The following is a 25,773-nucleotide window of genomic DNA, read 5'->3' as shown; positions in this document are numbered from 1 at the left end:
GTGAGGAGGGGGCAAGGACACAACACCTATAACCCAAACCCCACCTTGCCCATTGTTATTTGTTAGAGTTCTACTACCACAAATGCACAATTTTTGCTGCAATTTTCCTACACAATAACTACTTGTCACTTTCAAATGAACTCATTACTTTTTCTTTACTAATCACAATCAGCCACACGAGGTAGTTGTGGCAAAAGTTGTATTTTTTTGTGGTACTTTATTTTTCGCCGTTGCCATTCCCAGGCTAAATAAAGCAAAAAAAAAAAAAAAAACAGTTTGGTTTGGTCTAGAAAAATGCCTAACCATGACCCAACAACACGACCGAACACACTGGCTCATCTGCATTGAGGCCAGAATTGCAATTTTTCTTTTTCTAAAAAATTGAGTATTAATTTTACAACTGTTCTCATAGCTTGAAATAATATCCCTATTCCCAGCAATGAATCTCTAGGAATAACATCTGCGTTTAAGAACAAACATGACCAAAACGAAAAGCTGGATGTGAAACACAAACATCAACGTTTGCAATATTGAAGTCAAAGCAACATACAAGACAAATTACACATAATAAAATGCAATAGTGTACTTAAACACATTTATGTGGCCCTTGAACAACATTTTAGACACAAATTTCAGCAACTCATCATCGAGGCATATATGTGATGCGTTTAATTGCCTAAGGCTCCAGAATGATCTTCCCAAAAATTTTGTTTTCAGCATTCTTTGCCCAAGCATCTTCAGGATTGCTCAACGAGTACTTAGAGTCAATCATTGTCTTCACCTTCCCTTCCTTGGCTAACTTGACAAGAAAATCCATATTCTCAGCCTTGCAACTTAAGAGAATTGGAATTAGCTGCTTCTTTGAGAAAGTAAGTTTCTTTAGAGCATAAGCCTTAATGGAACTAGGTGTAGGTTTTACGTCAAATATCTTTCCATTTGAAGCCAAATGAGGCTCAAAAGTTGACCAAGAAGTTGGTTCTCCACAGTGAATCACTATGTCATATTTCTTACCAGATGGGCTTTTCAGAGCTTGCCCATCTGGGGTGGTTTCGTCAACAACCTCATCAGCACCTAAGCCCTTGGCAAGGTCAATGTGTTCAGGTGCACAGGTTGTTGTAACATGTGCATTTCCAAGCTTTGCTAGTTGAATTGCATAGTTACCAACACTTTCTGAGGCATTAGTGATGAGAATGTTTGTGGGCTTTCCGGTTCCATCAATCTTGAGACCCGCAGAGTCGGTGAGAGCTTGGTGAGCCATCAAACCAGCAGACGGTATGCCTGCACCTTCAGTTGCCGAAACTTCTAATGGCCTAATTACTGTTAAGTTGGCCTTAGCCACAGCAAACTCAGCTAGTCCACCTCCATTCTGTCAATGCATAAAATGCGAAGATGTATGTACTTGAATCAATAACTAAGGTGTGTGTGTATGGTGCTGGTGAAGCATATAATCATCAAGCTAAATGTAAATTCAGCACAATTGGATTTGCTATATGCATGCATATGCAATTTCCCAACATTACTTATAATCCCTAAAGCTCAGATAATTAGTCCATAACAGAAAATGATGTATAAATTAAAATCTTCTGTCTTATTTTTAGTGTTTCACTTTATGTTCTATCAATTATAATATGTCACATGTTCATTTTTATTTAATCAATTCATTTTAAACTTTGGTTATATTAAAAAAAAAAGAAAGTAAAAAACATGTCATGACAAGTTCGGGTTGGTATGTAAAGCATAATATTTAATACTAAAAGTAGAATATAGAATCTTTATCCGACATGTAGTTTTTTTGTAAAACTTCTAAGTTGTAACATTAACTATTCATTTTAAAGGTAGCCCTCCTCATGAGAATTTTTTTTTTTTTAATATTTTATTATATAATTTTCTTTTTTTTTTAATTGGAAACTACATGCGGTGAAGAAGAGGTCATTATTGCGTTTTTGGCTGGATCCCATCACTATTCACGACCCAGTCAAAAATACAAAAACGCTCACTCTAAAGCATTTTTGGGTCCCAGGCACTATTCACACATTTAAAAAAAAATTATTACAGTGTTTTTAGTAATAAATTTTCAATTTTTAACAAATAAACAATATTCAAACATACTTAAAGTAACCTTCTGTCTGAAATAAAAAATATCCATTAACGAAATTAGTGGAACAAGTACGAGGACTTAACAGCAAAACCAAGCATAGCTATGACTTTGTCACCAGGTTTGACATTTTTGACTCCTGATCCAACGTCAACGACCTCTCCTGCAACATCAGTACCTGTTCCAACAAAGAATATCTTGATCAATAATAAAAAAATTTAAAAAATAAGAAATAAATTTTATTTAAAAAAAAAAAAATTGAATCAACTCATATATATAATTGAATAATTTTGCAATTCTTCCAGAAAATTTAGAACACACAATTAACTATCATGATACTTGGACATTCAATTGAATAAATTTAATATACAAGAAACAACTCATTTTTGGGGTAATACTCCTAATCAGTATTTGATGGTTATAAGTAAGTCACATAAATTACCATTTATCCAAAACTTAAACATTTTGAAAGGTCGAAAACTTAATTATTTAAATATTATTCTAGCATTTTTTTCATATTTGAGTTCAAGATTTCCCTTCAATGAGTGGATCCAAATACAAAATGGCCTGTTTTGATATATAATAATTACCCTTTCGCTTTAAAAACTTGAGTTGATACGAAGTGAGAACAAAATTGTGTAATTATTTATTCTAACAAAGTCAGTGTTAGAATTGAGAGAAAACTAGAACCTATAGACGTTAATGAATGTATGGAAACACATCAACGGTTAAATAGTTACATTTAATTTTTTTTTTCTTACTTGTTTAAATTTTTAGAAAAAATTATAATTTATTATTGTATCAGAGAAAGTAATTTGAACTCGAATAATAATGGTTGATTAAATTCACCACAACCTAACAGTTTAATCCTATAAGCTCTGAGATACGTAGTAAAATCCAGGTAAATGAATAAAAAAAAAAATACCAGGTATTTGAGGTAATTCACGAGGAAACATAGGCTTCAAACCGCCCTGCTGAATCACCCAATCGATAGGACTAAGACTGGCTGCTTCCACTTTAATCAAAACCTCATCTTTTTTTGGAGTGGGAAGTGGGACTTCAACATACTGCGCCAGCAATTAAATAATTAGTAAATTGCAATAAAAGTTAGATTTTTGTACATTTTTAAGTTTATTTTGATGGACTCATACCCCAAAAACAAAAAATTAGAAAAAAAATCCCTCCCTTTTCTTCCGTATTTTATACAATTAACCAATGGTAAATTGGACCCAAAACTTACTAAAATGCACTAATTAATATAGCTTTTTATGTAAAGCTTTATTGCTCTTGAAAAAAGATGAGCATAATGAAAGTGACAAGCTCAACGATACAATGTTTCATCAACTCTGCCTTGAAACATTGACTAGTTCTTTAGTTCAAACTTCAAAAGCTTAACCTTAATCAGTCTTCCCCTTTATCCTTTCTCAAAATTTCAACATGAAGCAGATATAGAAAATGGCTATCCATTTTCAAAAGTGATCTTCAACTTCGACTATAACGTCGAAACATTGCATGTCTTTACTTGAAATTAAGATGAACCATGAAACAAGTAACCAACAAACTGGCAAAGTTTCCAAACCTCCCTTGTGATCAAAAAAGAGAAATTTAAGTGTGTGCACATGGGTATGCACGTTTCCAGCTACTCAATGAATGAATATGGTGACAAGGAAAGAAAAAGTCAAATCCTCCGAACTGAGCGACAATAAAAACTGAAAACCTAAGAAATGTTTTTATCATATAATTAATCATTTTAAACAGTTTACGAAGAAATGATGAATTTAATTATTTAATCTAACACTCTTCGTTCATATATGTGAGTTTAAACTGTCCTTATTAATTGGGACCCAACATATGGTTAATTTTTAAAATGAACATAAGACGGAGATAAAATTTGAATTAAGGACCTATTTTTATGACATCATAATAAATTACTAATTATCTTAAAAGTTTACGTCATAAGAAATGATAAAGTTAATCATTTAATATGTGTTTGCCGTTAAATTAAAAAACCAGCTTATTTTTCTTTTAAAAAAAAGTCAGCTTATTTTACTATTTAGTTTATTTTTGCTATTATTTATGGGCTCTGCTGTACTTTTTGGTACTATTCATGAGTCCGATTGTACTATTTCAGTTAACTTTTACCTTTATCTATAGTACTTTTAACAAAAAAATTTTAGTTTTAGCAAAATAAACGGATTCCAAACAGTCCCTTAATCGAACACTCTTTCCCTCCACTAATTACATTCTTTTTCTGAAAAGAAAAAAGAAGAAGGAAAAAGCACAAACTAACCCTTCCATAACTGAAAGTTCTTTGTCAGCCATCACAAGAAATTAACATAAAAGTTTTCAAACTGTGAATTTGAAAGAACCTCATAAACAAAACTTATAAATAAGAGAGAGAGAGAGAGAGAGAGAGAGAGAGAGAGAGAGAGGGGGGGGGGGGGGGAAAGAAAAGAAATCTAAGTGAACTAATGAAAGATAATTTACTTTCTTCATATGAAAAACGAATGAATTACTTATAGAACATGAAAAATTAAAGAAATGGATATGGAAATAACCTTCAAATCACTGGGTCCTCCACCACAATTAGTGTAATGAACTGCGTGCATAAGCTTGCCTGCCATAGTCTCTCAGTTTACAGAAGGAAAGCTTAATGATTTTGTATGTATGTGAGGTAGGACAAGAAGAGGACTAGATAATAGAAGTTCTGTTCAAAATTTTTGGGGTGGCTTTATAGTAGAGCGAGAACTTCGTGTAAAAATGGTGATAGTAAAGTTGAGAAAACTAGGATTATTGGATTTTCTTATATAACAACACCACGCCATTGACTTTGGAATGGGTAGTGTGCAAAAAATGTAATATTATCTTAATGAGAAGTTCTAGCATGACCATCACAGCAGCTGTAAAACGTAAGAGAATGAGTATTGGCATGAAATGAGCATAAGATATTAAGATATTAATAAAGGTGTGTTTGGATACCGCTTATTTCTTGAAAACTGAAAATTTATTGCTGATAACACAGTAGCAAAATATTTTTTAAATCAAAATACTATTCACGTGTTTTGTGCAACTTGACTAGTTCATAAACAGTGCGATAGGATCAGTCAAACGCAAACTCATGCTAAATCTAAGAAGACTCTCAATTTTATACCCAATGATTTTGCAACGAAATGAAATGGTTATTTGTAAAATAATCAACTTTTTTCTGTCCACCAACAGATGCTGTAAATGCATTAATTTAATGAATACTTATAAAAACTTTTTATTAGAAAAAAAATAATTAATTATTTTGAAAACTTTTTAATCAATAAATTACCATTTTTTTTCCGCATTCCAATCAATCACTTCAACAAGTTTTGATTGAGTGAAAAAATGGGGAAATCTGTAGTACTATTGATATCAAATAGCTGTTAATTTAATCCCTCTTTGTCTCTCTTTTAATTTTTTATTAAATAGCTTAATCAGCTAGCATATGCTACCATACCGGCTGTGATCCAAAGGGCCACTAGAGGACACGATCTTCAATGATGACCTGTGGGGTCATCCCTTGTCACTTTGTGCATGTTGTTAAGTCATTGACATTTTGATTAAGACCCAGTAAGCAATCAAGTCGTGTGTTTAGAAAAATAAAATTAGGTAGGTCTGCCAGTCATTTTAGATTTGAATAGAAAGGGATTGTTCAACAAGTGATTTTTGAAGCACATATTAATTTACAATTTTGATGTGGTAGATTATAAGTTGTTGCCTATCACTTTTACATGAATTCACAATTTTTATTTACCACGCTTTACCATATCATACTTGTGTTAAATAAGTTGGGAAATAATTTGTAATACTTGAATAATTGGTTGGGTTTAAGTTGATCTCTCCTAGCTCAAATGAGATAACATATTTTTCTTTTATAAAATGATGAACTAGCTTGGATTTTCCTTAGTCTGCATCACTCTTCATAAAAGAAAGAGGTTCAAAGTTTTTAAGGTTAGACCGAAGTCGAACCGTGATGACGTCATAATTAATTTAATAATTATTTAAATATAAATAAATATATTAAATTAGTATAAATAGAAAATTTAACTAAAATAATCCAATTAAATATAAATATATATATATATATTTCAAATATATATTTTCATATCATAACTTTTACAAGACAAATAAGAAATATCAAATCCTAAGCAAATTTAAATATAATATCTATTTATTTATTTATTTATATATTGATTAGTTAAACTTGTAATAATAATAATAATAATAATAATAATAATAATAATAATAATAATTATTATTATTATTATTATTATTATTATATAAGAATTATAAAGACACTCAAATAAAATAAAATAAATTATTTAATAATTTTAAATCAAAATAATTATTTAATAATTATTATATATGTAATTATTAATTAAAATTAGAGCAATAATAGTGTCATAATATTTTATATAAATTTGGCACAATTTGCCACGCGGCGAGATGTGAGTGGTAGAGATGTAGACCCATAATTTTTTTTTTTTTCATTACTCACTTTGCCATGTGTCAAATTGTAGCAAAAAGTTGTGTAAAATATTGTGATACTACATTACTCTTAAAAGAGTAATGTTACATATATAAACTATTTTATAATATTTTTACAAACTGCTAATGTGACTTTAGTATTTTTCAAATAGTTATTGCAAGTAAAAATGTGATGTTAGTGGTGGATCTATATTAGAACTAGTAAAAATTTGCTATATCAATCATTTGTTAAAATCTTGTAAAATAGTTTGTATATGTAACATTAATTCTCTTAAAAATACTTAAAATATTTAATACACCTATCAATGCATGTCACATCACGTTGGCCAGCTGAAAAAAAAGATGTAAATCTAATGGCTGAATTTTTTTAGCTTTTATTAAAAAATTAAAACCTTTCTTCATTTCCAATGTTAGCCACGTGAGGGACTTAGGAATTCAAAAGGAGCAACAAAAGTAACAAAAGTTTAAGGAAACAAAGAGAAACATAGTTCAGCGAAAAAGAGGCAATTGCAGAGCTCCATCAACGGAAAAAAGAAAGAGAGGAAGAAAAAAAAAAAGAAGAAAGAAGAAGAAGCAGCAGCTGGAGACGAAGGCATGATCGGCGTTGGCAACCTGCTAGCTGCTACTTCAACTAGACGCAGACCCTGCTTCGTTGGGTTCTTCTTCTCCCTTTTTTTTTTTTTTTTTTTTTTGAGGAACTTGCCTTCTTCTTCTCTGGTTCTTTTTTTTCCTTACAAATCTCTTTGTTCAAGATCTGAAATTATCAGATCTCCTTCCAATGTTTGTTCTTCTTCGTGTTCTTTCATTTCTTTTTCATTTCTTCTCGATCTGATCATAACTTCATACCGGTGTATTGGCGAAAATTCACCGAAAAAGCTGAAACAAAAAGAAACTGTCCGAACCTCAAAAATGGGTCATGGTTCTCAGAACCGTACAGTCCTACCATAGTTCGCATGGGTTTGCTTTTTTCCCATATGACGGTTTTTGAAGCTAAATAAACAGCAAAACTGAGAGGTTCGAGGTTTTTTCGGTCGGACCGTACGGTCTGGTCCGATTTCAAAACCTTGATCAGTAGCCTTCAGAATTACACATCGGTGTCAACAAGGTTTGCTTTCTCATGTCTTGTATGCACTCCACCCAGGTTAGCCATTCACGTGACCACTTATTCATCAATTGGCACTAAGTCACCATCACTTCCCAAGAGTGAAAGCTCACATGGCTTAGACCACCCAATAAAGGATGTCAAACACACAAACACCCTTGGTTCTTCGCAAGCAAGGGATTTACTTCCATGTGAGATGATGGTTACATACATTTGATACATGGTATTCTAGTCATGGCTGATTTGATATAGCTTGAGGCCTAAGGCAGTAAATTTCAGTGATCCTTTTATAATGAAATATCAATTAAATAAATTTATTTAATATTAACCAAAATAAGGTTAATTCGATAAATTGAATTCATAACTTGATGAATTAATTAACCAAATCAAGATTAATTTCATATAGAGAATTATATATGTATATATATATATATATGTATGTATCATAGTTCAAGCATAAAACTTCTCAAACAAACTATTCAGAGAGGGATAGAGGTCGCTCGGTGTGCAGCCAAATAAGAAATTAGTGGGTGGCTAATGTTAACAATTTACCATGTAGAGTACTAGTTTAAGAAAATTAAAATTTCAAGTAATTCGAAAAAATTAATTACCATTGATGATTCGACATATTTACAAATTTTTATTTTTTAAATAATTCAAGTTTCAGTTGGTCTAATATTTTAGAAATTCTATAATAAGAGGGAAATTTTTGAATAACCATTTAAAAAAAACTAATAATTATTATAAAATTTGGATCTTTCTATAATAAGGGATAAGATGTTTTCCTAAAAAGGGTGAGGGCTTTTAATAAAAGGGCCTTGGGCCTAGTAGCCACTAGGATGTCACTAGCTGCAAGAAAATTTTGGGTCATTAAAGAACCCTCATTATAAGGTTGAATCACACTCTTGTATTGCAGCCATGTGTCACTTGACCATAAATACCCTCAGAAACTACCAATCACATTCTCCTATAATGTTTTAAGCAACTTGAAATCATATTCCCATGCTTAATTGATTGAACATAAAATGATCTTTTTTTTTTTTTTTTTGTGTTAAAAATGATCTAATATTTGCTACAAAAGATTATAGATATATGGCTAACTTTTAATCGATAACAATTAAATGTAAAATTGGTGTATTTGGACTGATGATAAAGAACTATTATCAAGAGTGAATGCTACAGGTTGAAACTCTTTAAAAAAAGAAACGTGTAATACTTGTTCTATTTTATGAGAAGACTCAAAATTCAAATATTCTCTTCTATGTTGTGGTTATTAATGAATTTTAAAAAATAAATAAATAAAAATTATGAAGCAATTAGATTGTTAAATATAATTCAGCAATTAATATATAAATATATATGTGTGTGTGTGTGTGTGTGTGTGTGTGTGTGCACGTGTGTGGAGGGACGAACCTCTCCCTTAGAAGATATTGTCCGCTTTGGGTGAAAACCCTCACGGGATCACACACATGATGGTACACCTTCACTTACGCCCAACACTTATAAGTAGAAGGTGGGAAGCGTCTCTTCCCGATGTGGGATTGAGCAAATCCGTGAGGGTCTTCACCAAAAGTGGACAAAACCTTTTAATGGAGAGGTTCGTCCCTCCATAAAAAGATCACACACACGATGGTACACCTTTACTTAGGCCCAGTGCTTATAAGTCGAAGGTGGGAGGTGTCTCTCCCCGATGTGGGATTGAGCAAATCCGTGAGGGTTTTCACCCAAAGCGGATAATACCTTCTAAGGGAGAAGTTTGTCCCTCCATAATATATATATATATATATATATATATATATATATATATATATATATATATATATATATATATATATATATATATATATATATATATGAGGCAATGAGCTTGTTAAAAAAATTCAGAAAAATATATATATAAATTAGGATATTAAAAAAAAAGCTAAAGTGCCCAACTCATAATGCAAATTTGTAGAAAATTATAAAGAACATAAGAATATAAGAAAATAAATAAATAAAAATGAAAAAAAAGAAGATAAAATTTAAATTGAAGATAAAAAAAAATTTAACTTTCAAAAGTTTTTAGAGTTAAAATTTTTTTATTTAACAATTTTTTTTTGTTGTTGTAAAAATGAGTTTATAAATAATAAAATTTAGAAATAACTCTATAATAAACTACATAATTTGATATTGCTTCCTAGTTAAATTCTAATTTTTTAAATTCTTAAATGGCTACTAAATGGCTTAAAGTTTTTATAATTTAATCATTTATGACCTTAACAAAAATCGACATAAGTTGTAATTGAAGTTTATCTAATTACTAAAAATTATTGCATAAGAATTATAGGTAAAATTTTGATTAAAATGAAATTACAGCACGACTTATACATATAGTATATATTAAACAAATTTAGAAAATAAACATAGTATAATGGGTATACCATTTTTTAATGGGTATTCTAAAATTAAAATGCCACTTTTACATCATTAATGTTTAATTGTTCATATTGGTCGTAAGTATTATCTATATATATAGGTAAAGTTTAGAGAAAATTCAATTAATAAATTGGATTCTAAATGTTGTCTAATTTTGCATCACATGTCCTATTTAAGTTTTTTAATTTTTGTTTTAGGTGAGTTAATGATGTGCAAAAGACGAAGGTTCTAATATGAATAAATCATAAAAAGCCCAATAAACAAAAAAAAGAAAAAAAAGGAAGAGTAAACTCATGTGTATATCCAAAAGAAATTAAATTAAAAAAAATAAAAGAGAGAGAGAGTATAATTTGAATTCATATATGTGTAATTGTAATTTTTTTTTAATTATACTATGCATATGCACAAGTTATACACTAGTCTATATAATAATAATAATAATAATAATAATAATAATAATAATAGGTGAAGTTTAGAGAAACTTATATTAGAATTCTAAATTAGAGTTCAAATTTTGCGCCATGTGTCCTAAATTATTTATTCTTAAAAAGTTTTATTTCTTAATTTTAGAATTAAATGTGGGACCACATTATAAATATTTATCCAAGTGAGTTATTAAGTACAAAAATCAAAGAGTCTAAAATAAACGAATCGTAAAAAAAAAATGTGCTTCACAATAATTTCATAAAAAAAATGGACAATATATATTTTATACCTAATAATATCCTTACAATTTTTTTTAAAGAGTTAACAAAATATAAAAATAACTATCAATAGTATTTAAATTTTATATATAGGAATTATATTATGTATCTTATTGTATATCTTTAAATGTATCCATGCATATGTATGAGGTTACAAGATAATTTATATATCTTTATAATTACTAAAAGCTTAAGCATAGCATTTAATATTGTTACGCTTACGTTGAGCTACGTCAGCAGCCATGTCATTTCCATCCTCTTTTTTTTTTGTATTTTTCCTACAAATTAAAAAAGTTTTTACACCTTTTAAAATACTAATAATCTCCACCATAAATTTAAAATAGTTTTGATACCTTTTAAAATACTAATAATCTCCACCATAAAGCCCCATTCCCACCATAAAAGCCCACTTCTTATACAGTTAATTCCACCATAAAGCCCAAACCCAAAGCCTTTTCAACTTAGGCCCTTTGTGAAATCTCTCTGAAAAATGGTTACAAAATTTTTCACGCAAGACCCTTTCCTTCACCTTCCCCTTCCCCACGTTTTTTTCTCCATGTTTTTTTTTCCTCCCCACCTTTCTATTCTAAGGTTTCACATTTACTGCATAGTTTCAGATTCCTTCCTCGTCCCCTTCCCCACATTTCTGTTAAACCACTTCTTTCTTTTCTCTGTACGTTATTCTCCCTCTCTCCTCTGCTCTCTTCACTCTACTTCCTACGATAACTTTGAGACAATTTTTCCATACAAGTTATTTGCAAGCAAAGCCCCAAAAGCTAGAATGTTGTCAAGCTAGCACCCACCTTCAACGGCATCCCACCATCATAACACCGTTGGCACCACATCGATAAATGTATTTTCTTATATACACAAATTTTGCCAATTATTATGATTTAGGTTTGAATGTTATGGACTACTTAGTTTTGATTTAAGTAGCAGGCCTAGATTTGGTTTTGATTAAGGTTTAAAATTTAGAATTGGTTTGAGAGAGTTAGAGAGATGAGAAAGAGGAGGGCACCATTGGAGGGCTCTGAAACACCAAAGAATGAAACGTAGACAGTTTTTATTGGTTTCCCTCAGCCCATGCCAAAAAAACCCACACGGTTAGCCCCTCTCTTATTTCAATCAATTTCCTTTCCTCATCCTTTATGTTTAGAATTATGTTCCTGTCACTTCTTAAATTTTATTTTCATATGCTAGAAATTTACATATTTCTTTAATATATTTTTTGAATAACTTTTCGCTATTCAAATTTAATCTTCTCCAATCTATTAGAGTCTTTTTATTTGGATGAGTTCAGACACTAAAAAGAATCTTTCTCTTTTGGCAAGTTTGGATGCAGCCTTTGTCTCTCCATAGCAATCTCTCACCATCATTTTTGGGGTTTCTTATTAATGCGTGTTTCATCTATGTATTTTGTTATTGTTGATGAGATTTGAAAATATTCTTTTTGTTTATCTATTAAAGAATACAACTTTGTGTTTATTAAAATTATAAACTGTTGCTACTTATTGGGTTGTGTTCAATGCATTTTGTGATTTGCCATTTAATCGTAGGCCCAAGTTGAAATCATCATCATCTCTCACCAAAGCCACTGCAAAGCTGAATAGAGGTAATCTAAGATAAACAAGTTTCTTCCTTTCTTCTTTTTTAGGGAATTTAATTTAATTTTTTTTAAGGTGAAGGCACAGATATATATATATATATATATATATATATATATATATATATATATATATATATATATATTAAAGTTACAATTTGGCAAAGGCATCCAAAAAATTTACAAAATAATTTATTAGATGTAGGCAGCCAATTTCTTGCAAGTGAGAGAGGCTACAATTTCAATGAATTTGTTCTAAAATGTCAATCTCCTCCTATTCCTATGACACGTATTTTGGTAGTAAACTTGGGATTGTTTGGATTGACAATTAGAACATTAACAAATATGCGCTTTGTTCTTTATGAGATATATACATGTTGATTGTGATATTTATGTAGACATGTACTTATGGATGTCCATGTGCTTTTGCTTTTGGAAAATTGTACATTTTTGAGGTTCTTGAGTAAAGGATCTATTGGTTTTTTGTTTTTGTTTTTGTCTCTTTTTTTTTTGTGGTTATGTGTATGTGTGTTTTGATGTGTTAAGCATTCCAACTTTCGGTACTATTCAGTTTTGAGAGGTAGATGTTAAATTGTGTTTATGTTTTAGCAATCTAACATTGATCTTCTTGAATGTCATTTTATTTTATATAAAAATTGAATTACCATAAAAGTGATATGTGTATTAGACAAAAAATAAAATATAGAGGCCATCTATCTATTCATTGCATGTACGTGCTGTATTTATTTTTTCATGTTTGTGGTTGTACATGATGAAGATAGGGTTACATACTATTTTTGCTTTATTGATTTTTTTTTTTTTTGTAATAAGCTTAATTTAATTGCTGTATTTGAATTTTTTCCTCCTTTGTTTTTATTAATTTTTATTTTATATGTTTGTTTTTAATTAGCACCAAAAGAATGAACTACTATGTATGTACTTTACCAAAAGGTATAATTTGGTTTGATGAAAGAATTTTGATATATTGTGAGCAAGTTATTGGGGGGTTCAATACATAAATTTTGAAGTTAGAATAGTGTGTTGAATTTGGCAAATTTAGGGAAATAGAATAGTGTGAAAATTTTAGAAACTTCTCTATGCAGGAAGCCAACTTAAGTCCAGCAATAAGGCCATGAACATCTAGGTAGTCTCTTTGCATGTTCTTGTTTCAATTCTTTTCCTTCCTCTAATATAGTTTTGTTGTTTAATTTGTCAGTTGAAATTGAAAAAAAAAAATTCCTTATTCTAGATGAAATTGTTTATGAGTTTGTATTTTGTGACCGTGTTTAGTCTTTTTATGTGGGGACAATTTTGGGCTTTTTAATTTGAATGATATAGGGCCCTAAGTTGCCAATGGTTTCTACAATTTTGATGAGCACCTTTTGGGAATTTAGGCTTTTACTTTGGTCAATTGTTTTTTTTTTTCATTTTTAATTTGAATTTTCATAATTCTTAACTAATAGCATCATTGAATTTTGTGCATTCATGTTCTCCTGTTTGAAAATGTAAAACACCCTATCTTCATCTTGCGTTTTTCAGTTCATAGCCTATCATTAATATTGGGCTAGAATTTGTTGGTTTAGGCTTGGTTACATTTACATTTGTTAATTTTTTTCTCATGAGATGATAGGATACAAAAATGGGGTTATGTGCCTCTTGCAATATTTAAGCATGCGTTGGAGGTTGTGTTCTATATAATTGCATGTTTTTAGTACGTGATTTTTGTTCATATTCATTGCAGCATAATCGTCTCCTACTTTTTCCCCTCTCCAATCTATAGTTCCTTGAGTTATTGTTCTTTTTGGTGAATAATTATCTTTGATATTGTTAGATCCTTCGCATGTGGTCTTCTAGGGTAAATATGAAGGTGAATTTTAATGATTCAAACAAATTTATTGACTTAACTATTCAATTATATAAGTTAGATTTTATTTCTTTTTGTTGTCTTATGCTTCTTCTCCTCCCTCCCTCTCTCTCTCTCTCTCTCTCTCTCTCTCTCTCTCTCTCTTTTTAAGAAAGTAAATACGTGTGTAGGGTGGTATACCATTGTTTAACAATTTTTCTTTGGAGTAGCTTTGTGAATTCCGAGGGAGGAAGGTTGTGGATATTTTGCTAATGCTTGCTATACATAGGGTTGAACTTGGATAATGATTCAAAGTAATTGTTTATTCAAGTAACTACAAGGAATTGTGATTTTAATGCAAAGTCCACTTGACACTTTTCTTAGTATTCTTTGATTCAACGTTTCTGTCCTGCTCACAATTTGGATGTTATGGAACCAATGATTCCCTTATTTTAAGTTGGCACTATTTTTAGTTTAGAAAGAAAAGAAAAAGGTTTATGGGTTTTTATTTGTACAATTAGTATTTTATTTTATATTTTATTTGTAGTTTTCAATGCAACTAATATCAATATAGTATACATACATGAAGGTGGAAATGACAGTGCTTGATGATTTTTTTTTTTTAAATTTTTCCGTGCATCGCACAGATTAGCGACTAATATATATATCTAAAAGTTGAGACGTAGAATTTAATGTTGTCATACTCCTGTTGAGCCACCTCATCAGCCACGTCATACTTTAAAAAAAAAATTCCTTTATGATTTTTGTACTTTATTTTATATAAATAATTAATATAGTTAATGGACAAACCTATTAATGCACTCCATTACTATTAAACATGTTGCTATTCATTTGTTTTGAATGCAAATATTTGACTATTCAGTTACCTAAATTGATTTCAACTTTTCATTTTCTAATTTCTAATTTCAAATAGTTGTTATAATTGAATAATTTATTATCATTTAGTGGATATATGCACATGTTTACTTTACAAATGTTACTATTCATTAGATGCAAATGTTTAACTATATTCAGTTATCTAAATTGATTTCAACTTTTCATTTTCTTCTTTCTAATTTCAAGTAATTGAATATTTAAACTTTTCATCTTCCTATTCTAAAGAAAAAAAAAAAAAAAACTCTTCTTCTCTTCATTCAACCTTTCCCCTCCCTCTTTGTCTCTTTATCTCCCTACTACTCTTTACTTTACCGTTAAACTTTCTTCATCATTTCCTCTATCTTATATTTTAACTCTTTTTCTCTCCATCTTACTTTGTATAAATTTGTTATTATTATTTATTTGATTCAATCCATATTTTTTTCTACGCAAAAACTGTGAGTACTCTCTCTCTCTCTCTCATGCTTGATTTTTGTTCTTTCTTATAACCCTAATTTTGGTTGATGGTTTTTTTATTTAATTTTTTTTTTGTGTTGTATTTTTAAATTTCCTATCACAAATCGCTCTTATAGCTTTGGTTTAATTTTGGTTTGGGTTAATATGTAGTTTTTCTTTTAAATAGAAATTTGAGTTTATATCAAAACAATATATACATGGCTACGAATTTGAATGTGCCTACCAATGGACTTTCATTAATCAGAGATGTATTCACAATGTTTTTAGCTTCATATACTTCTTTGGTAATGTGAATTTGAGAAAGAAAAAAGGGTAGGCAAAGGATGTATGGTCTTTCATAACCCCCTATGTCTTGAAGAAAGTGGAGGGCCTATTAGTCTCCCTTCTACTGGTATATTGCATAGAAAGCCTTTTGCTATAAGTTCCTTAACTTTTTGTTATTTTGTAATCGCTTTATAGTCTATACTGTGGCAAAAGGTGAATAAGGTTTTTTATTTGTAGAGTATCAAAAAAGTAAAAAAATATTTAGGATAGTAATTTTGTATTGTTGCATTCCATGTGTTTGGTAAAATTTCTTTTAGAAATCTTATATGTTTTTCTCAAATCTATTAGTTGTTAGTTTATCTGAACTTTTTAAGTAAGTTTTTACTTTGCTTAGTTGATCATCTTTACTAAAAATGCCAAAAATAGAATAAGATAAAATATAATTTACTTTATAGCATCATTATGCTATTAATGTTTTTATGTATAGATACTTAAGGAAAATTTTATTTTTGCACTTTATTATATTTTATATTTCCCGTTTATAATATATAATTTATTGAGAATGATCTATTGCATAGTTATCTTTATTTACTTTTTCACTTAGTTTCAACTATGTGGAAGAAAGATACATGAATCTATGTTTTTGAGGAAAAATATATCTATAAGAGTTAAGTACATCTGTATAGTAATAAACAAAGTATACATAGTTACAACGTGATCTAATAGTTTTCACACTATCAATTTTGTTTTTTAAAAAATAAAATTATTGCATTGTGTTTTCATACATATCTCACTATATATAATATCTGACTACAAAATATATTTTGTTACACTACAAAAAATTTCTTTTTTATTTTTTATTTTTTTTGTTTTTCGAAATTTCTAATTTAAAACACAATTTCAAATAACACATATTGAAATTTAATAATATAAAATCTAATTTATTAATTCAATAATTATCCAATAAAAAATAATTATATCACATTTTTTAGCGTATTGCGCAGGTCTGCGACTAGTATATAGTAATATGTAAAGTTGAGAGAAAATCCAATCATATTTCAAATTGGAATTCAATTAGAGTCTAATTTTGCGCTACGTGTTCCATCTAATCTAAGTTTTTAAATTTTGGTGCCAAGTGAGTTAATTCAATGTAAAAATTGGATTTAAATAAGAGTTTAATTTTGCGACGTGTCTCATTTAATCTATTTTTTTAAAATTTTTGTGCCAAATGAGTTAATTTAATGTAAAAAACGAGGAGTCCAATATAAGTAAACCATAAAAAAATATAATTTTTAAATGATTTTATATTTATGAGTTTTTTTATAGAACTAAAAACAAATATATATATATATATATATATATATATATATATATATATATATATATATATATATATGTCCCATCTAATCAAACTTTTTAATTTTTGTGCCAAATAAGTTAATTTAATGTAGAAAACCAAGATTACAATATAAATAAATCATAAAAAAACATAATCATATATCTAACACTATATATGCTTAGCTTCGACTCTCATTAAACACCGTTGATTTTGAATTTTAATTTGAGATTAACGGTTGATTTGTATATTGGGAATTTGTGTGGAGAAAGTAATTGTTGCTTACTAATGTCTGATGGGATTATACTCTCATACACGTTTCCCCTTTCTTAGTCTGATACCAAAACAAGTGGGCTGGCAGCCTGGCAGTCTGGGCATGTCAAATCATTTTTTTTGGGTAAGTTTATATAAATAATTCAGTTGATTCGAGTTATTCGGGTGAAATTTTTGTAAACCCAAATTTGAACCAAATTATTCAGTTATTTTTATTGCCAACCTGTGACCAACCATTGACTGATTTTGGAGCCGCCTATGGACCTTCGGTTTAGGTGGGTCGGTTGGTCCGGGTCACTGGATAGCCCTAAAGACAGTGATATGCGTGAGTGGTTTGTGACTGGCTCACAAGTGGATCAACCTGCGAAAGGCCTCATGAGATGCACATATTGGAAGTTGAAAGGTTTTGCCAGGCTGTATTTCGTGAGTCACTTCACCACTTGGCCAAGTCGCGAGTGACTTACAAAACTCTCTGCCTGATTTCTAAAGTGTGCTTTTCTCATTTCTTTATCCACACTATATAAACCTTTATTACCCACGAAATTGTAAGGAACTTTTAAGAGACAAAACCCTAACCAAACACTTGAGAGTTAGAAGATTGTATACCCACATCTACACATTTCTCTTAGTTTTCCTTTACTCCTACCCCTCCATTTACAAATCCTTGAGAGGTTCTTAGCCCAAACACTTTCCTCACCCAACCTGAGAGTTGTGAGAAGTTTTGGTGCATGTGGGAAGCATTGGAAGAAGCCAAGGATTGCAGATGCAATTTGGAGCTAATTGCAGGATCCAGATAACTATTGAAGACAAGGCTCGGTGAAGCCTGTTGGTAGCTGGAACTTGGAAGGTTCAAGTACATTGGGTAGATTAGGCTTGGAGGGTTATTTTGATATTCTTGTACTCCAAATTTATTTACTAGTGGATCAATTTTGGTTTGGAGGGCCGCGGAGAAGTTTTTGGTCAAGTACTTTGGTTTTCTCTTCGATAACATGTCTCGGTATTATCTTGTGTTTGCATCTCTGTTCTCTACTCTTTAAGCTTTAAATTTATTGTTGATTGTAAATGCTTATGCCTTAGAGTAGTGTTCCAGTTTTATTACGATTCATTTACTCTTATTTCGCACTTAGTTAAGTTAAAGTAAAAATAATCAAGCCACCTTTTAAATTTGGAGGTCAAAACAAGCTATAGTGTTTTCACACTATTTGAGCTTTCAAATATAATTTTTTAATTTGAATTTAACTATTGTTAGTGAGGTTACACATAAAGGGATTTTTATAAAGCTAAAATTTAAGATTTGAAATGGAGTAAACTATTGGATTTAGTGTGTGCTAATTTTTAGGAAAAAAACTATATTAAATGTACATGAGATATGTTTAGTTAGAGAGTATGCTAATTTTTAGGAAAAAAGTTTTTCTATGAGTTTTTTTTTTAATTTTGTTGAATTACAATTTTAACCCTATTTTTTTTAAAAGAAAAAGTATTATCTAATTAGATTAGGTGTATTTTTGAAATTTTTTAAAGCTATGGGGGGTAAAAGCTATTGAATAAACGTTTGGGCTTTGGGCCTGATCGGTTGGTACCAGTCTGTTTTGATCAAGACCTCTAGGCCCACAAGTCAATCTGCACTGTAGTAGTTCGAGGAGTTGTCCGAGGAGGAGTGTCTCCTCGGACAGGTCTAGCAATGACCCTGGGACTTGCTAAATGGGTTAGAAGCAGAATTCTGGAAGAACTAATGGGTAAGAGGGTGATCCACGCATCCTTTAGAAGCAGGGACATGCTAGAAATATCTAAGAGAAAAGCTGTTACCACCACATTAAAGGCCCTGCATCTACCTCTCTAGCCGCATTAATGGGGAAATGACCTCTGAATAGTAGAATTAAGCCTTCTTGCTATTATTTGAAGATTTCAAGAAGGTGGTGGGTGAGACAAGTATCGAAGGGGAAGATTTGTATGACACGTGGATGAACCAGTGAAGAAGAAGAAGTATATAAGGAGACAAGGGAGGAAAGAGAGGGGGATCTGCACTTTCTGCTGAGAAAAATAGGAACTAAGAATTGTAAACTTTGGCATAGAAAGAGAATATTTATACAAATCGTCCTCGGCTTATGTCCGAGGATGTCTCTTTGTCATATTCGTTTATCATTTGCACAGATTATGACACTCTAGCCTGTTAATCAAACTTCCAACATCCTGAACCTAGATTTCAAATCTATACTTTACAAATTTTATTGTATAAGGCTCATTGGGCCTGAGCCCAACACTTGTTTTTGGGTCCGGGTACAATTGTGCACTTACAATTGGCGCCGTCTGTGGGAAATCTAACGTTGAAGGAATTGGAACATCATGACAGGCTTTGGTTCGCATCATGCAGAATCTCAAGGATCACAGCCCGAAGATCTTTTTAAGCGTCTTGAGCTCCGGAAGGATCGAGAGGGAAGTGTTCATACCGTATATCCTAGCGCGAGTCATACGTGTGGCGGAGGCAGTGCCACTCATGAGAATGATGCCAAGGCCATGCAAAGGGAGATTGACTACCTCAAGAAGAAGCTGCGTCGTGTCAAACGAAGGCGGGCTTCACCCCCATCCAATCCTTCTTCAGGGGAATCCCGGGGAAGCAGTTATAGTTCAAGGTCCAGGACTCCCCCTAATGAAACCTTCTCTTGCGAAGGGGATGACCTACCAAGTCGTAAGCATAGGAAGCTTCCCTCCAGGGGCTTGGGGAACGATGCTATGAGCCGAGCGTTACACCAACTTTCTAAATCGCCCTTCTCACGCAGGATTGAGAAGGGAAGGCTCCCTAGACGATTCACTCAGCCCACCTTCACCATTTACAATGGCCGGACAGACCCGGTGGAACATGTGAGCCACTATAATCAGAGGATGGCGGTGCATTCTCAGAATGAAACCTTGATGTGCAAAGTCTTTCCTTCTAGCCTGGGAATTGTTGCTATGAGATGGTTCAATGGACTAAAGTCGGGGTTTGTCGGTTCGTTCAGGGAACTTACTAGAGCATTCGCATCTCGGTTCATTACATGCAGTAAAGTTCCTCGACCGTTGGACTCGCTATTATCAATGGCCATGAGGGAGGGTGAGACATTGAAAGCATACTCCGACAAGTATTGGGAGATGTTCAACGAGATAGATGGAGATTTTGACGAGGTGGCAATTAATACTTTTAAAGTGGGCCTTCCCACTAATCATGATTTAAGGAAATCCCTGACCAAAAAGCCCGTACGGAGTGTACGTCGCCTCATGGACCGTATTGACGAGTACAAAAGGGTTGAGGAAGATCAACAGCAGGGTAAGGGTAAGGCGAAGGTTATCCTGCAGGAGAGAAGGGATTTCAGGTCAGACATGTACCATAACAACAAGCTGAGGAAAGATTACTCTGGGCAATCTGGTCTAGCCACTCCTTAAGTAGTTAATACTGTCTTCTGAAAACTAGTGCACCAATTGTTGGAGAAAGTCCGTAAGGAACCCTACTTCAAATGGCCCAGTAAGATGGCGGGGGACCCTACGAAACGGAATCAGAACCTTTTTTGCCAATACCATCAGGATGTGGGTCATACTACCGAGAATTGCCGGACCCTCTGGAACCATTTGAAGCAGCTTGTTAGCGAGGGGAAGTTGAAGCAGCACCTGTACCAACCTAACGGGCAAGGCAATCAGTCAGGTTCAAATAATCAGAAGAACAACTCATCTCGGCCGCCCTTGGGAACGATTAACGTCATCTTCGCTGCACTTGGCAGGACCGGTTCCTGTCCTACCACGGTGATGGCAATGTCACACTCCCAGGCCAAGGATTTAGGCTCGAAGCTGAAGAGGATCAGAGGGAGTGTGCCTATCTTGGGATTCTCTGATGAGGATAAGGTTGGGACCATTCAACCCCATGATGATGCCCTGGTGGTCATGTTGAGGATAGGGAATTACGACGTCAAAAGGGTGATGATCGATTAAGGCAGCGTTGCGGATATTATGTACCCTGACTTATTCAAGGGGCTTAAGTTAAAACTGGAGGATCTCACTCCTTATGACTCGCCATTAATAAGTTTTGAAGGGAAAACTGTTATCTCAAAGGGACAAATTCAATTTTCTGTACAGTCTGGCTCGGAAACGGTCGATGTGGATTTTATTGTGGTTGATGCATATTCTCCATACACGGCCATCCTTGCCAGGCCTTGGCTGCACGCTTTGGGTGCTGTCTCTTCGACTTTGCATGTTAAAGTAAAATTCCCTTCAAGGGGATTCATCGAGGAAATTCTTGGTAGCCAATTAGTAGCAAGACAATGCATATCGGCGGCAGTATTGCATCAAGTAAAATCAGAGTCCTCAGCCTCGGCTATGGAAGACTTATAGCAATTAACAACTTTGGATACGCCTAGTGCGGTGACAGCAGAGGATGCCATGTGTGAAGATTTGGAGAAATTTCTCACAACCGATGATCCCGAAAGGTTCTTCTAAGTTGGGATACAATTACCACATCAAGAGAAGATGGAATTGGTGAAATTTTTGAAAAACAATATCGATGTCTTTACTTGGGATTCCTATGAGGCTCCAGGGGTTGACCCAAGCTTCATTTGCCATCATTTGAATGTTAATCCTGCCGTTGTTCCTAGGAAGCAGCCACCTTGGCGTTCCTCCAAAGAGCATTCCGAGGCTGTCAAAGAAGAGGTGCTCAAGCTCAAAAGGCTGGTGCTATTAAAGAAGTTTTCTACCCTGAGTGGTTGGCGCACACAGTTGTGGTGAAAAAGAAGAACGGAAAGTGGAGAGTGTGTGTGGACTTCACAAACCTAAACAAAGCCTGCCCAAAGGACTCATTCCCAATGCCACGCATTGATCAGCTTGTGGATACCACGGTCGGGCATCCTCGGATGAGCTTTTTAGATGCTTTCCAAGGTTATCACCAAATACCATTGGCGTTGGGTGATCAGGAGAAGACTGCTTTCATAACTCCAATGGGGAATTGCCACTATAAAGTGATGCCATTCGGATTGAAAAATGCCGGGGCTACTTACCAAAGGATGATGACCAGAATGTTTGAATCGCAACTTGGAAAGACCATTGAGGTATATGTGGATGATATGGTAGTAAAGAGTAAGGCAATACCTATGCATGTAAAAGATCTGAATGATACCTTTCAAATACTTAAGAAGTACAAGCTGCGCCTCAACGCCTCAAAGTGTTCTTTTGGGGTGGGTTCTGGAAAGTTCCTAGGCTACATGGTGACTCATAGAGGAATAGACGTGAATCCGGCACAGGTCAGAGCCATTCAGGGCTTGCAACCGCCTCAGAATCCAAAGGAAGTTCAGAAGTTGACCGGGATGACCGCTGCTCTCAGCAGATTTATCTCTCGGTCAGCTGACAGGTGCAGACCTTTTTTCCAACCGTTAAAAAAATGGAAAGGATTCCAATGGTCCGATGAGTGTGCTTTAGCTTTCCAGCAACTTAAGGAATATCTTTCCCGGCCACCCATTATGTCTCGACCGGAGGTTGATAAAATCTTGTTTGCATACCTAGCTGTGGCCGTCCATGCAGTCAGCCTGATCCTTATAAGGGACGACGGCGGGGTACAGAGACCAGTTTATTATGTCAGCAAATCCTTGAATGAAGCTGAGGTGCGTTATTTGCCTTTAGAGAAGGCAATTCTGGCTGTAGTCCATGTAACGCGGAAGCTTCCTCACTATTTCCAGTCCCACACCGTTGTGGTTTTAACCCAGCTGCCTCTCAAGTCAGTGTTACGAAGTGCTGACTACTCGGGAAGGGTAGCTAAGTGGGGAACTATTTTGGGAGCTTTTGATATCAAATACATGCCACGCACCTCGGTGAAGGGCCAGGTTCTCGCGGATTTGGTGGCAGAGTTCGTCGAACCATCATTAGAAGAAACTGCGAAGGAGTCACACATGGATGAAAAATCAGTTGGCATAATCATGGACAAAGGACCTCCGATTTGGAAAGTGTCTGTTGATGGGAAAGTCAACTAGAGGGGGTATGGTGTCGGACTTGTTTTGGTATCCCCTGAGGGAATCGCCTTCGAAAAATCATTGAGATTAGCGTTCTTGGCCACTAATAACGAGGCTGAGTACGAAGCGGTCATGGTTGGTATGAATATGGTACGTAGAATGGGGGGAAAGGAAGTTCATATGTTCTCGGATTCTCAGTTAGTTGTGGGCCAACTGATGGGGACCATGGAGGCTAGGGATCCAAGAATGCAAGAGTACCTGACCCAGGTTAAGTGTTTACAATTCGAGTTTGATTCTTTTATCCTTTCTCACGTTTCTAGAAGTGGAAACACACATGTGGACTTGTTGGCCACTTTGGCGACCTCCTCAGCTCAATGTTTGCTTAGGATTATCCTCGTTGAAGACTTGCTAAAACCAACTCTGACCACTGCAAGTGCCGTTCGTATCCATCTGATAAGGCCTGGACCTAGCTGGATTGACCCTGTGATATCTTTTCTAAAAAGCGATATGCTTCCCGAGGACAAATCTGAAGCAGATAAGATTCGTCGAAAGACGCCTTGTTTCTGGTTGTCCGAGGATCAGAAATTGTATAAACGCTCCTTCTCCGGACCATACTTGCTATGTGTACATCCTGAGGCAACAGAAGCACTTTTGGAAGAATTGCATGAGGGAATTTGTAGAAGCCATACTGGGAGAAGGTCTTTAGCCCATAGGGCTCTGACTCAGGGATATTGGTGGCCTAATATGCAGAGAGAAGCTCAAAACTACTCGAGAAAGTGTGACCAATGCCAAAGGTTCGCTCCTAACATTCATCAGCCTGAGGGAGTCCTTAATCCTTTGACCAGTCCTTGGCCATTCGCTCAATGGGGACTGGATATAGTTGGGCCTTTTCCAAGGGCTGTGGGAAACAAAAGGTGGCTACTCGTGGGAACCGACTACTTCACCAAATGGGTCAAAGTTGAGCCCTTAGCAAATACTAGGGATGTCGACTCCAAGAAGTTTATCTGGAAGAATATTATCACTAGATTTGGGATACCTCACACACTTATTTCAGATAATGGCGTCTAATTTGATAGTAGAGCTTTTAGGAAATATTGTAGTGACATGGGCATCACAAACAGATACTCCACCCTAGCTTATCCTTAGGAAAATGGGTAGGCCGAGGCCGTTAACAAAGTCATAGTCAGTGGACTCAAGAGGAGGCTGGATGACGTGAAGGGTAGATGGGTAGAGGAGCTACCACATGTTTTATGGACGTATCGGACTATGCCGCATAGATCCACTGGAGAAACACCATTCTCTATGACCTATGGGGTCGAGGCCGTGATACCTTTAGAATCTGGTTTCCCCATGCTAAGGACGAGTTCTTTTAGCCTGAAAAATAACGATGGTCTCCTGGAGAAAAGCCTGGATTTGGTTGAAGTACGACGAGAGGCCGCTATGGTCCAAATGGCTTATTATCAGCAGAAGCTCAAACGAGGGTATGATGCCTATGTGAAGCTAAGGCCACTAGCGCCTAGGGATCTGGTGTTGAGGAAAGTTGTGGGTACTGCCAAAAACCCAGCATGGGGAAAGCTAGCACCAAATTGGGAAGGACCCTATCGGATCATCTCTGTAGCTGGCATAGGATCATATCGATTAGCTGATTTAGATGAAAAAAATTGTACAACGCCCCTAGAATGTAAACAACCTACGAAGGTATTATTATTAATAAAAAACACTTTTATCGTTCGTTGTTCAAATTATCAATATTTACTTGGGTTTATCTCTCACAATTTCTAAGTGTCAAACAGAAACTTGGTCATGGATTGTCCTCGGACCACATACCTTGTGGAAATTGATATCTTATCAAGTGTCAAACAGAAACTTGGTCATGGATGGTCCTTGGACCACATACCTTGTGGAAATTGATATCTTATCAAGTGTCAAACAGAAACTTGGTCATGCATGGTCCAAGGACCACATACCCTGTGGAAATTGATATCTTATCAAATGTCAAATAAAAACTTGGTCATGGATGGTCTTCGGACCACATACCTTGTGAAAATTGATATCTTATCAAGTGTCAAATAGAAACTTGGTCATGGATGGTCCTCGGACCACATACCTTGCGGAAATTGATATCTTATTAAGTGTCAAACAGAAACTTGGTCATGCATGGTTCTCGGACCACATGCCTTGTGGAAATTGATATCTTATTATGTGTTGAACAGAACCTTAGTTATGTCAAGTCCACAAACCTTCTACTTTGGGGAAATTAATATTTCAAGTTACTGTTTCTAAGTATCAACTAGAAACTTGGACATGTAT

The 25,773-nt window shown here is 33.8% G+C and overlaps 1 protein-coding gene across 1 annotated transcript; it reads right to left on the bottom strand.

The window, feature by feature from the left end:
• Window positions 1–351: 351 nt before the first annotated feature.
• On the bottom strand, window positions 352–4,853 carry LOC142619975 (chloroplast envelope quinone oxidoreductase homolog). Its single transcript, XM_075793392.1, has 4 exons — window positions 4,654–4,853; window positions 3,021–3,162; window positions 2,182–2,273; window positions 352–1,366 (listed from the first exon to the last, which is right to left on the bottom strand). Exons 1-4 carry the CDS (start codon window positions 4,717–4,719, stop codon window positions 677–679), a joined length of 990 nt encoding a protein of 329 aa, XP_075649507.1. The 5' UTR covers window positions 4,720–4,853; the 3' UTR covers window positions 352–676.
• Window positions 4,854–25,773: the final 20,920 nt, after the last annotated feature.

Source organism: Castanea sativa, chromosome 12, assembly GCF_040712315.1.
Source record: "Castanea sativa cultivar Marrone di Chiusa Pesio chromosome 12, ASM4071231v1".
Lineage (NCBI taxonomy): Eukaryota > Viridiplantae > Streptophyta > Magnoliopsida > Fagales > Fagaceae > Castanea > Castanea sativa.
The sequence above is the reverse complement of the archived record's forward strand: the minus strand, read 5'-3'. Positions and strand labels throughout refer to the sequence as shown.

What these genes read in the sequence shown, in the direction of transcription:
- LOC142619975 (XM_075793392.1), bottom strand. Translation starts at nt 4,719, where the DNA reads ATGGCAGGCAAGCTTATGCACGCAGTTCATTACACTAATTGTGGTGGA. An exon ending in GAGGACCCAGTGATTTGAAG is followed by an intron (nt 3,163 to 4,653) that starts GTTATTTCCATA and finishes TTGCTGGCGCAG; the next exon opens with TATGTTGAAGTCCCACTTCC. An exon ending in TGAATTACCTCAAATACCTG is followed by an intron (nt 2,274 to 3,020) that starts GTATTTTTTTTT and finishes TTGTTGGAACAG; the next exon opens with GTACTGATGTTGCAGGAGAG.